At 47.6% G+C, this 12,551-nt stretch overlaps 1 protein-coding gene across 1 annotated transcript in view; it reads left to right on the top strand.

The window, feature by feature from the left end:
- PCNX4 (pecanex homolog 4 (Drosophila)) overlaps window positions 1-11,277 on the top strand; it is a 30,834-nt gene extending 19,557 nt beyond the window's left edge. Inside the window, exons 9-11 of the mRNA XM_015423083.1 lie at window positions 1,073-2,085; window positions 5,034-5,220; window positions 10,671-11,277. Coding sequence (XP_015278569.1) covers window positions 1,073-2,085; window positions 5,034-5,220; window positions 10,671-10,922 — 1,452 coding nt within the window. The 3' untranslated portion in view covers window positions 10,923-11,277. The remainder of the gene's footprint in view (window positions 1-1,072; window positions 2,086-5,033; window positions 5,221-10,670) is intronic.
- Window positions 11,278-12,551: the final 1,274 nt, after the last annotated feature.

The following is a 12,551-nucleotide window of genomic DNA, read 5'->3' as shown; positions in this document are numbered from 1 at the left end:
TTCTACAGAAGCACCACTTGGCATCAATCGGCAATGGAACTTCTTTTGAGTAGATTAGAGGAAAATATAGACTCCTTCTCATCCCCATTTCACCAGCAACTGCTTCCCCCCCCCAGCCTCCACCTCCCCAGCGTCTCAATATTGCAAAGATGGGGGAGAAGGGGGGGGGAAGGGAAGCTTCGAGGAATCGACCCACCTCTTTCTTCCATGAAAATAAGTTCAGGAACACAACAGCAAAAAGGCAGTTTTAATCCAGAAATGAAGGACAGAAACTGTTGTTAGCAGAGAATTACAGAGGAAGAGTCAACAGCCAACACTCGTCTCCTCTAACTGAAATCTCTCCCCAGCACTGCACCAACTGAATTCAAACTGCCCGCTTAGCCCCACTAAACCACTAGGGGGACTGTTATGACTACTCTCGTCGCCATTGCGGTGACGTCAGAGCCTGGTGTTCAGGCTTTCCATATACAGGGGGCAGTGGCTGTGCCCACCGTCCTGTTCCAGAAGTCCAAAGGTGCCCGCAGGATCAAAAATGTAGGGGATCCCTGATCTAAACCGTGGTTTCGAGGATCATCAGAACCAGGGGTCAGTTTGTAGAAAAAGAGGTGCAGGAGCTCATTAGCATAACTCATTAGCATAACTCATTTGCATATGCTACACCCCCTGACATCACCGGAAGTGTGTCAGAAGGCAACACCCACTGCTCAGGCTCCACTGGACACTTTTGAATTGCTAGCTATGGGGCAGGAGTGCACAGATCTGCCCTCACAGAGGAGGGAGAGCTTCTATCTGAATAAACCTTGGCCTTAAAGGTGCCACTGGATTGTTTTGGATTGCTATCTGGGGGTGGGGGCTCTGCAACTTACCTGGCTGCTCCTCGTGGCCCGGGGCTGCTGGGAGCAGGGGGCGGGGCTTGTTGCATGTGCCCGCCCCCTGGGCTCTTTACTGCCAGAGCTCCGCTCCTCTGCGCTCCTGCAGGAAATGACCCCTGATCAGAACCAAGCCGTCATATTGCCGTCTGTCTGTACAAAATATTTGAATGCCTTTGTCTGATCTGTTGTTTGTTCTTCAGGGGTTAGAACTGGAGGAGACCTCTTGCCATACTGCCGAAGTTCGTCGCGTCGACGACATTTTTGAAACGGCTTTTGAATACGAGGGCCACCCTCGGAGGCCTTCCCTCAACCGTCACTTTGGGAACATCTTAACACCATGCACGGTTCTGCCCACGAAACTCTATTCGGATGCCCGGAACGTCTTGTCTGGGATCATCGACTTGCCGGAGAACCGGTGGCAGATGAAAGACGATTTCATCAAAGTCCTCTTATGGGTGCTAGTCCACCATTGCTATGCGAAGCGAAAAAGGCCAAAGCCGCCCGGCGAAGCCCAGGAGCGAGAGTCTCCCCCGTTGACGCCGCCCGAAATTTCGAGCAAGACCAGAGACAGGACGAATATCCGGTTGTCCGGGTCCGACAGTCTCAGTATGGAGTCAATAGACGACTGGACCGATCGCAGCCACCTTTTTGATCTTGAGTCCAGCAGGAGAACCTCAGAAGCGCAAGGAAGTTTGCCGAGACTCTTCTCATCTCTGCCGGGATCAGTAGAAATAGGAGATGAACTAGAAGGAGATAGATTTTATACATCGGTGCTTCCTGCCTTACCGACTTTAGGCACTGGAAAGCGGCAAGTAGCAAGGCCACCCCCCGTTCCATTTAATAGCCGCTGTTCTGAGCTCTTGGCCGTTCCTAGACAGTGGAGAACGGCACCTTGCCCAGACGCCGAGTTGAAGGAAATGGGGCAAAGGTTCCCGGAAGACTGGTTCCACTTTGTCCTTCGCCGGCTGAATTTCTCTCACTCGAAAGACGATCCTTTTGGTTCGCTGGGAGATCTTACGGAAGACCCTGCTTTGCAGCAAGCGTACCTCCAGGTGGTCTTATCCTGTTGGGTCGGCATGTTTGGAGCAGATCACAGCCTCCCGTCTCCTGGGCAGATATTCCGAACGTACAACGGAGACATCCCCTGGTCGACCTGTATGCGTTGGCTGGTGGGAAAGGAGGAGCTGTTTCAGCTGGCGTTGAAAGCTTTCAGGTAACTTATATGTTGTCGAAGGCCTTCACAGCCGGAGTTCATTAGCTGTTGTAGATTTCCCGGGCTGTCTGGCCGTGGTCTTGGCATCGTAGGGCCTGGCGTTTCGCCAGTAGCTGTGACTGGCATCCTCAGAGGTATAACACAGAAAGATGGAGTCCTCTCTGTGTCAAGGTGAGAAGAAAAATGGTAGGCAGGTAATTTATATCTACTCAGGAAGGTATTTTGTTCCAAGACACTGATAGGCTGGACAACACATCTAATTACCATGTCAGATTACACAGGGAAGCCATTGGAATTCATGAACATAAAGGCAATTTCAACAGGAAAGAAGAGGGTTTAAGAAGAAATAGGGCATGGTTTCCTGTCCTGAAAAACAAAAGACTCTACATCTGACAATAGCACTACAGATAAGATTAGAATTTCAACAGCTGATCCACATGCAAAAGAACCTCCTCAGGAAACAGGAAACCTCCTCAGGAAACAATCCATATACAAAATAACCTCCTCAGGAAAGCTCCTCCATTAGCATGTTCACAGCCTGCGGAACACCTACAAGATAATGACTCAGCCCTACCCCACCTTCCTGAGTAGATATAAATCACCTGCCTACCATTTTTCTTCTCACCTTGACACAGAGAGTATTCCATCTTTCTGTGTTATATACCTCTGAGGATGCCAGTCACAGCTACTGGCGAAACGTCAGGTCCTACAATGCCAAGACCACGGCCAGACATCCCGGAAAATCTACAACAGCTAATTTCAGGTTAACTGCCTCAACTGAACCAGTCTGGTGGTTAAAGGCGGAGCTTCCATGTGAATCGTCCAACCTGCAGCCAATCCATGGTGGGGGGGGCGGAGCTTAGGGGCTGCCATCACAGCGATAAGCGCCCTTGTTCTAAATTCCCCTCCCTTTTCATTTCTGGCTTTCTTTTCTCCTTAAAAACCCGGCTGTGGTTCAGCTGCTGGGAGGGGAGGGATTGCCGGCCTGCGAGGGGTTTTGGCAAGACCCGCGCCAGATCAGTCCTTCTGCACCGATGGAACAAGGCTGGGGAGGGAGCAGTGCCAGCAGCGAGAGCTGTGGGGGTGGAGCGTGTGGGGGCTGTTCCCCGAAGCACAAGAAACTGCCTTCTACTGGGTCAGACCCTTGGTCCATTAAAGTCAGTATTGTAAGACAGAACCTCTGTCCCTGATGGTGTTTGCCCAGGCCAATTTGAGAAAACACACAAAAGCAGTCCTGTAGAGTTGGAAACCAAAAAATAATTTATTAATTAATAAGGAAGAATACAGATTCTAGGGTTTTGGAACCCTGAATACCCAACAGATTTTTCAAGTGTCACAATGGGTGAAATAGCATTTTATACTTCACATTACATCAGAGAAATAAAACAGAATTATTGGTTCCATCAAACATTGTCAAATTTCATCACCTGTTTCCCATTGGGTTAAGACCCGGGGGGGGGGGGGGGTTGTTCCCAGGCAGAGTTCTTCTTTTCCTAACAGAACAATACGCTTTTCTTTTGGACGCTATGAAGAAGCAATGTTGTATCTATATAACTGATAGGGTTACAGAGTGCTTACTGTCCTTCATTCTAGCTAGGCTAACTGACATCAGAAACATGCGCAGTTGTAGCTGTCCAGAACAAGCAAGGTCATGGGCAGCATAACTGTGTATCAGCATTTCAGCCTTCTTCCCAGCAGGCATTCAAACAACAGTCACAAATGAACCAAAGTTAATACCTGAATACATTCATGATGTCAGAATCATATGCATTATGGAAGTGCTAAGCACACCTACCAAGTCAAACCTGTTAGGCAGTGGCAGAGTACAAAGTGGTTCATAAAATGTGCCTACAACAGTATTGTCTACTCAGACTGGCAGCAGCTCTCCGTGGTCTCAGGCAGAGGTCTTCCACATCACCTACAGCCAGATCTTTTAACTGGAGATGCCGGGGATTGGACCTGGGACCTTCTGCATGCCAAGCGGAGGCTCTTCCACTGAGCTACAGCCCCACTTCATGGCTCTCCAGGGTCTCAGGCAGAGATCTTTCACATCACCTCCTACCTGATCCTTTTAACTGGAGATGACAGGGATTGAACCTGGGACCTTCTGCATGCCAAGCGGAGGCTCTTCCACTGAGCTACAGCCCCCCTTCATGGCTCTCCAGGGTCTCAGGCAGAGATCTTTCACATCACCTCCTACCTGACCCTTTTAACTGGAGATGCCGAGGATTGAACCTGGGACCTTCTGCATGCCAAGCAGGTGCTCCGCCGCCGAGTCACCGTCCCCTCCCACTTGTTGCTTGCCCTGCTTCTCCAGGTGGAAGCAGCCCATGGCAGAGTGGGGATCAACCCTGGGTCTCTCAGATCCTAGTCTAGAGCCAGTCTGGTGTAGTGGTTGAGAGCACGGACTCTAATCCGGGAGAACCGGGTTTGATTCCCCACTCCTCTACATGCAGCCAGCTGGGTGACCTTGGGCGAGCCACAGTTCTCTCAGAGCTGTTCTCTCAAGAGCAGTTTTCTCAGAGCTCTCTCAGCCCCATCTACCTCACAGGGTGTCTGTTGTGGGGAGAGGAAGGGAAGGAGATTGTAAGCCGCTCGGAGACTCCTTCGGGTAGTGAAGGGTGGGGTATAAAACCAGCTCTCCTCCTTCTCCTTCAGTTTGGTATAGTGGCTAGGAGTGTGGACTCTAATCTGGGAGAATCAGGTTTGATTCCCCACTCCTCCACATGCAGCTGCTGGTGTGGCCTTGGGTCCGTCACAAGTTCTCTCAGAGCTGTTCTCTCAAGAGCAGTTTTCTCAGAGCTCTCTCAGCCCCATCTACCTCACAGGGTGTCTGTTGTGGGGAGAGGAAGGGAAAGGCGATTGTAAGATGCTCTGAGATTCCTTGGGGTAGAGAAAAGCGGGGAATAAAAACCCACTCTTCTTCATTGTGTACTGTGTCCTTTCAGATACACGGTGAAGCTGATGGTGGATAAAGCCAGCCTGGGTGCATTTGAGAACTTCAAGGAGCTGCTGAGCTGTCTGGAAGGCTATGAAAATGACTGGTTTATCGGGGTGGCGTCCGAAAAGGAGTGGCAGCAGGCCGTTCTCCAAGAAAAGCCGTTTCTGTTCTCCTTGGGGTTCGATGCCGAGAAGGTAAGTGGGGCGGCTGGCAGGAAATCAGCCAGTTTTTATTCAACATCAAAAGCAAATGAGGATCTCGACAATGTGTCTGGAACCTCCGAGAGCTGCGGGGAGTCGTGGCTCTGTGGCCCTGAGCCAGCACGGCACAGGAGGTGCTTTGCCCGACGAAACAGTCGGTGCTGAACCAGCGATCCAGGCTGCTGCCTCTTCGCAGGGGAAAGAGCCCCTGTTTTCCAGCCACAGAGCAAGTTCTGCCTTTTGCTTCTCAACAGAGGCCGTAGCAGCCTCTCGGTTTGCAGGCGGACATCCCCTTCCCACCTGGGACCCCTCCAAGCGGGCTGACTCCTATTTGAGCGCTTCCCCCACAGAGTGCCTGTCGCCTTTCTCTGCTCTCCCTTGTTCAGCATCTCTTCCTTTCCATAAAACCTTCCCCAGTATTAAAACTCAAGTTGGTGGAGGAAGGAAGGGGGTCTTCTTGATAAGAGGACCGGCCAATCGGCGCTCTGAACCAAAAAGGGGAGGGAGGAATGGGTCTCCGTGGCAGGCCGATGGGCCAGACCGATCAGTCATGAATGGTTGTGGGTGCCCCCCTGCGGTTGGCCCACCACTGAAGCGATGCCTGTGTCCCGTCCTGCCCAGGCATTTCAGACCTGCCCCTCTACTGACTAAAAACCCAAGAGAGGAGATCCTCCTACAAGCTTAGTTACATCAAGTCTTCCCATCATTGATCCCTTTATAAACTGTCAAACATTTATAGTACTTTCCCTTTAAAGCTTAAATTTAACTGTCTAGAAACAGTACCCCTGACCATATCAAGAGTCTCAAAGGCACAATTCAGAGTCCTTAAGCCTTTACTTCTCCTTTCCCCTTCTCTTCCGCAGCTTATATGGACTTTTTGGGGCTGCTGCCCCTTGTTCTGACAGAGAGTCCTCTCCGGAAGAGCCAGAGTCCAGCTCGCCACTGGACTTGCCGTCCTCTTCTTTTTCCCCGTCCTCTGGTCTTCCTAGCTGAACCCTTAGAAATTCTTTCCCTTCCCTTCTGTTATAGTTTTTGTAGTGTTATAAAAAATAATAAAAAATCCCCTCCGCCCCCCCCCCAAGACCTGCCCCTCAAGCCCTGCTCTTCCTCTGTGCCTCCACCTTCAGAGGGGAGGCGGGTGGTGAGTGGCTGTCAAAGACAGACACAAAAAAGTAATTTCCAAAACTGTCGAATTCTTTATCGTAGGATCGTAGGAGACAGCAAAAGCAGAATCGGGGGCGGGGGTATCTCTCCCGAGTACATTTGTAGCCCCCCCCCCCAGATAAACGTGTGCAAGTAGACCTTAAAAATAATGTTTTCCGTTAACTGTTAAGCTACCCCCACGCCTGTGAGGAGGCGAATGGTGAGTCTTGGTTTATTCCCCACAATGAGAAAAGATGCCTTTTCACATTTATCCCCTATTTTAACATATTTATTGCTTTGCTGTCCTTTCCCCCCCTTAATTAAATCAAAACAACTGTTAACCTTATAACCTTAGCTTGTTATTTAGTTTCGTCTTTACATAGCTGAAAACGTCTTCATCGCGTTTACATGTTCATTTGCTGTTCAGCCTCTGTCTATCAGTTTGAACCTTTCCTACCATTCCAATGTATTTGAAAAAGCGTGCCTTGCACACAAAAGCTCATCATGCCTTGAATAAACCTTTGTTGGTCTTAAAGGTGCCCCACTGGGCTCAACATTTCTTTTCCATTCCTGACAGAAGAAGAAGAAGAAGAGAAGAAGAAGAGATTGGATTTATACCCCGCCCTTCACTTGGAGTCTCAGAGCGGCTTACAAACTCCTTTCCCTTCCCCTCCCCACAACAGACACCCTGTGAGGTGGGTGGGGCCGAGAGAGCTCTGACAGAAACTGCTCTTTTTCAAGGACAGCTGTGCCAGAGCTTGTGACTGACCCAAGGTCACATCAGCAGGTGCAAGTGGAGGAGTGGGGAATCAAACCCGGTTCTCCCCGGGTTTGAGTCCGCACACTTAACCACTATACCAAACTGACTCTTTCTCAGTACCTAACTTCCTCAGTACCTGGATTACAGGTTGCTTCAAAGCAGTTCTTTCTAGTATGCTCACCTGTGTGTCATTTCCTCAACACAGCTTCTTCTTCTTCATCTACCTGACCCCTTCAGCAGACCTAACATGTCTGAAGTCCGGCTAAGCCAGATTTTCTTCCACATAGAGGCAGGGCCTTTCTGTCGTGGCAGGTCACCTTAAGAACACCATCTCCCCCTTAAGGCTCACCTGGCATCTCACTTCACTGTCTTTAAAAGACGTCTTTTTTAAAATCCAGGCTTTTAGTTAGGGGCTTCATCTCATCCACTTTTAATGGTCTGCTTCTGTTTTATCGGCAGTTTTCAGCCGCTTGTGTTTTTTATTTGTAAGCTGCCTTGAGCGGGATTCCGAAGAGGCCGCTTATATTCTAAGTAGTGTACAAATCCTTACAACTAGGAATTCTGTCCCGTCTGCCTTTGCACAGTTTTGTTTCTGCAGGGAAGGGGCGTATACAAAGAGAGACAGGGCAGATGTGTGTCTTTCTGCCGTTAACAGTTTTCCTCCATGGAGAACTAGTTGGCCAAAAAAAACCCCCCCCGGGGGGGGGGGGGAAGGCTGTGGCTCAGTGGTAGAGCAGGTGCTTGGCGTGTGGAAGGTCTTGGGTTCAATCCCCGGCATCTCCAGCTAAAAGGATCAGGTGATAAGTGATGCAAAAGATCTCTGCCTGAGACCCTGGGCAACCAGTGGACAATACTAACCTTAATGGACAAAGGATCTGATTCAGCACAAGGGAACTTCATGTGTTCGCTGCTGTTGTAATCTGTCACTTAAAATATATATATATATATATATATATATATATATATACACACACACTATCCTGTCTGCACATTCCACTGAATTATGTCTAAGAATTGCTACAAGTAATGAGTATGGTGACAGAGCGCTAAGATAAAGGGTGCGAAACCCAAAACGCAGTGGCAGCTTAAAGACTTAATACCGTTCATTTAATTTACATTCAGGCGGGCAGCCATGTTGGTGTGAAGCAGCAGAACGGATTGTAATTTTGAGTCCAGAGGCACCTCTTAAGACCAACAAAGTTTAAGACTGGGTATAAGATTTCTTGTGCAAGCACACTTCTTCAGATACAGTGCATCAAAATTTCCTCAACCGTTATATATGGCTAGTTGCCACGGCGGGCCAATTAAAGACAGAGACAAAAATGGAAATTACCAGTCCATACATATAGATAGGGGGTGGTAAGTTATCATACAACATAATGAAGATGTTTAACAGATTCAAGGATCAAACAGGAATAATAAACTTAGTTTATATGGTTACCATTTGTTTGGGTTCAGTTCTGGGGGGGAAACAGTGAAGGAAATAAATATGTCAAAATTGGAGGTTGACGTATCCTTAATTGTGGAAGGCGGAGAGTAATTAAGCGAGACCCTGCCATCCGTCTCCTCTCAAGCATGGAGGCGACTTTACAGCATTTTCTTCTTCGAAGTGGGGTGATTAGCTGTACAGGTTTATCTCCCCTGTCCCCAGACCAGGGAAATACATTCCAATTTCTACTATTCATTATGTTACATTACAGTCTGCTATTGTCATCTGTTATTCCAAATAAGGAATAAAATAAAATGGCCCTTCTGGGAGATTGGTGGGAATACAGATGTAAGGGCTGAATGAGGTTATCCTATGTAGCGAGATAAGAAACCAATATCCCTGTTAAGTCCTGGGGACTCCATTGTTCTGAGTGCTGTAATAACCTGCAACTCAGCAATTTCCCATTCATTTTACCATGTCCTCCTTTGAGCCACAGCCCACTTTGTCAGATAGTTATGTGATGGTAAAAATTGTACTGAGGCTAGAGAGGCATCAAGGCTTGGTGCAAATTATTACCCTGCGATTCTTTAAATCTTAATGTAATGGTGGCGGTGGGAAGTGCCGTCAAGTCGCAGCTGACTTCTGGTGACCCCGTAGGGTTCTCAAGGCAAGAGACGTTCAGAGGTGGCTTGCCATTGCCTGCCTCTATGTAGTAGTGAACCCGGTCTTTCTTGGTGGTCTCCCATCCAAATACTAACCAGGGCTGACACTGCTTAGCATCCGAGAAACGACTAGAGATGTAAAATTTCCGGAAAAACCCCGTTTTTTCCCCCGTTTTTTTTTCGGGGGGAAACGGAAATTTTCGGAAAAATTGAAAAAAAATGCTACATTCGCATTTATTTTGTCTTTTCTAGTTTGAAAGTCATTCTGTTACTTTAGGAACATAAAATATGACTATGGACATTTTTACTTGGCATGAAATTATCACAACTAGCATATTAAAAATATAGCATATTAAAAATATAGTGTATCCAAGCAATTATTACAGAATACCCACCCACACGCAAAAACAAAACTGAAACTTTTTTATTTTCTTCTGACAATCGCACCTCCTAAAGGAAGAAATGCATCTTGTTCTTGCATTGGAGAGTTCAATTTGTAACCTAGGACTTGCTTGTCCTCAGTGTGCAGAAATTACATCAATCTGATACCATATATATATATTAGAAATGATTTGGAAAATATTTGAACACCTGGTCTTAAAATATTTTATTCATCATGTTAAAATAAAACGTTTCATAATCATTTTTTTTTCTTTTTTCAATTTTTCCAATTTTTCGGGAAAAAACAAAAAAGGCTTCAGGAAAAAAACGGAAAAAAACGTTTTCCCCCCGAATTTTTCCGGTTTTTTCCCGGGCCTTCACATCTCTAGAAAGGACGATGTCAGACTAGCCGAAACCATCCAGCTCAGGGACAGTTGATGGATAACCATTCTAATATTGCACATTATGATATTGCGTACCTCAGTGAGTCAAGTGAACTAAAAATAATTATCCATAAACTGGAGATTTATAATTCGCCTGACTCCTTGAGATAGGCAGTATCATGACAGATGGTTGTTCATGGCCCGTTCATTTGACCTACGGTGATCCCGTAGGGTTTTCAAGGCAACAGATGTTTAGAGGTGGTTTGCCATTGCCTGCCTCTGTGGAGCCACCCGGGGTCTCCCTTGGGGGTCTCCCATCTAAATACTCATCAGGGCTGACCCTGACTCATTCAGCTACGCAGTGTCATGATAGGTGGTTGTTTACGGTCCGTTTAGTTTGACTTACGGTGATCCCGTAGGGTTTTCAAGGCAAGAGACATCCAGAGGTAGTTTGCCATTGCCTGCCTCTGCAGAGCAAACCTGGGGCGTCTCCCATCCAAATACTAATCAGGGCTGACCCTGCTTAGCCTCCAAGATCTGACGAGACCTGTCCTGGGCCACATAGGTCAGAGCTAATGCAAAGGGAGCGGGGAGAAAAGGGAGGCGCTGATATAAAAATGGGAGGTGTAAGAGAAAAGATGATTTCCACCTGTGATTCTCTCCCTGTTTATACATTGGTCTTGAAGGGCGTTTGCACCAGCCGCATGCTCACCCTTCAGGAATTCTCGTTGCCGGTGGGGAAGCTCCGTGGGGAAGCCGTCCGAGGCCAGTGGGCCAACCTGTCTTGGGAGATGCTCTACGCCACCAACGACGACGAGGAACGCTTCAGCATGCAAGCGCATCTCTTACTGCTGAGGAACCTGACCATACAAGCAGCGGATCCTCCGCACGGCTCCCCCGTTTATTCCTCTGTACCTCTCCATGTGCCTTTGCTGTAGGACTCTGGGTTTCTGCAGAACCAAATGCAAAAAAACCCAAAACCCTGCACCTGTGTGCTAAAAAAACCCCTGGTCTCTCTGAAAGAGCGAGGAATCCTTCTTCACAAAGAGGAGATACCCCCTGGATCAATACTTTGCTTTTAGGAAAGGGTAGGGAGACATCTCATGTTTGGTACCAGAAGTTTTTGTCCGAACCTGTACCTATCACAAGCGGTGATTTGGTGGACCATACACAATAAGCTCTTTATGTACTTTGCCTGAACTTAATTTGTGTGAAGTCAGTATCCTCAACTGCACTGAAAGGCAAGGTGCAGTGTATTACAGATTTGTAAAGCCATAAGGATTAATACCAAAAAAACTTCGGTGAGTAAGGTTACTTTTCTGACTTTGGATATAACAGTCTGAAGACGTTACCATTTGTTTATAGTTTATTTGTAAGGCATAGCTCTTTTGCATAAAAGGAATATCTGAAAACACTGAATCGTACATCTCTTGTTCATGTCACAAAAGAAGAAGAAGAAGAAGAGATTGGATTTATACCCTGCCCTTCACTTGGAGTCTCTGAGCGGCTTACAAACTCCTTTCCCTTCCCCTCCCCACAACAGACACCCTGTGAAGTGGGTGGGGCTGAGAGAACTCTGACACAAACTGCTCTTTTTCAAGGACAGCTGTGCCAGAGCTTGTGACTGACCCAAGGTCACATCAGCAGCTGCAAGTGGAGGAGTGGGGAATCAAACCCAGTTCTCCCAGATTAGAGTCCGCATACTTAACCACTACACCAAACTGGCTCTCAAAACAAGCAGTCTTGAGTACCGCAAATGTGGTATTTATTACTGCTTCGGGGTCCCGGTGGGTTTGCTCTAATCCCACACAGTTCTAGGCATGGTTGAGGATGGCTGTCCAGCATCCTGGTAATCGGGTGGAGTCCCGTAGGCTGTGTTCCCTCTAAGCTGAGTTTGTGTGAGCTAGCTCACAGTTTTTTAGCCCCTCCGGCTCACATGTTTTTGTCTTCGCTCAGGAAGGATAGGGCTCCAGAGCAGACTAATTGATGCAGTAGCCAAATCACCAGCTCACAACTTTAACGCCAGTGGCTCACAAAGTAGAATTTTTGCTCACAGGACTCCATAGCTTAGAGGGAGGATTGCCCGTAGGACTAATTTTCTGCAAGAACCATTCCAAAAAGAGCGCTCCTAGAGAAATTGGCCAGGGGGGCTTGAAATCTTACTAGGATTCCCCGTGAGTCATATAATGGCCATGCTTGTGTATGCTTCATTTTTGTTAAAAAAAATAGATTTGTGCTTATTGCCTTCGGCCTTCTACTTTGTATTACGAACGAGGTGCTTTTCTTAACATCTACAAAATACCCGTAGTAGGTCTGACCAGAGCTCTACTGGTAGCAGAAGCTCCTTTGCATATTAGGCCACACACCTCTAGTGTAGCCAATCCTCCAAGAGTTTACAGAGCTCCTCTTACTGGGGTTACTGTAAGTTCTTGGAGGATTGGCTACACTAGGGGTGTGTGGCCTAATATGCAAAGGAGCTCCTGCTCCCAGTAGAGCCCTGGGTCTGACAGCAACGAAAGGCAGCAGGGAAATGTATATTGGAGGCATCTCATCTGATTCAGCACCTG

This window comes from Gekko japonicus, unplaced genomic scaffold (genome assembly GCF_001447785.1).
Source record: "Gekko japonicus isolate JY-2015 unplaced genomic scaffold, Gekko_japonicus_V1.1 scaffold345, whole genome shotgun sequence".
Classification (NCBI taxonomy): Eukaryota; Metazoa; Chordata; class Lepidosauria; order Squamata; family Gekkonidae; genus Gekko; species Gekko japonicus.
The sequence above is the reverse complement of the archived record's forward strand: the minus strand, read 5'-3'. Positions and strand labels throughout refer to the sequence as shown.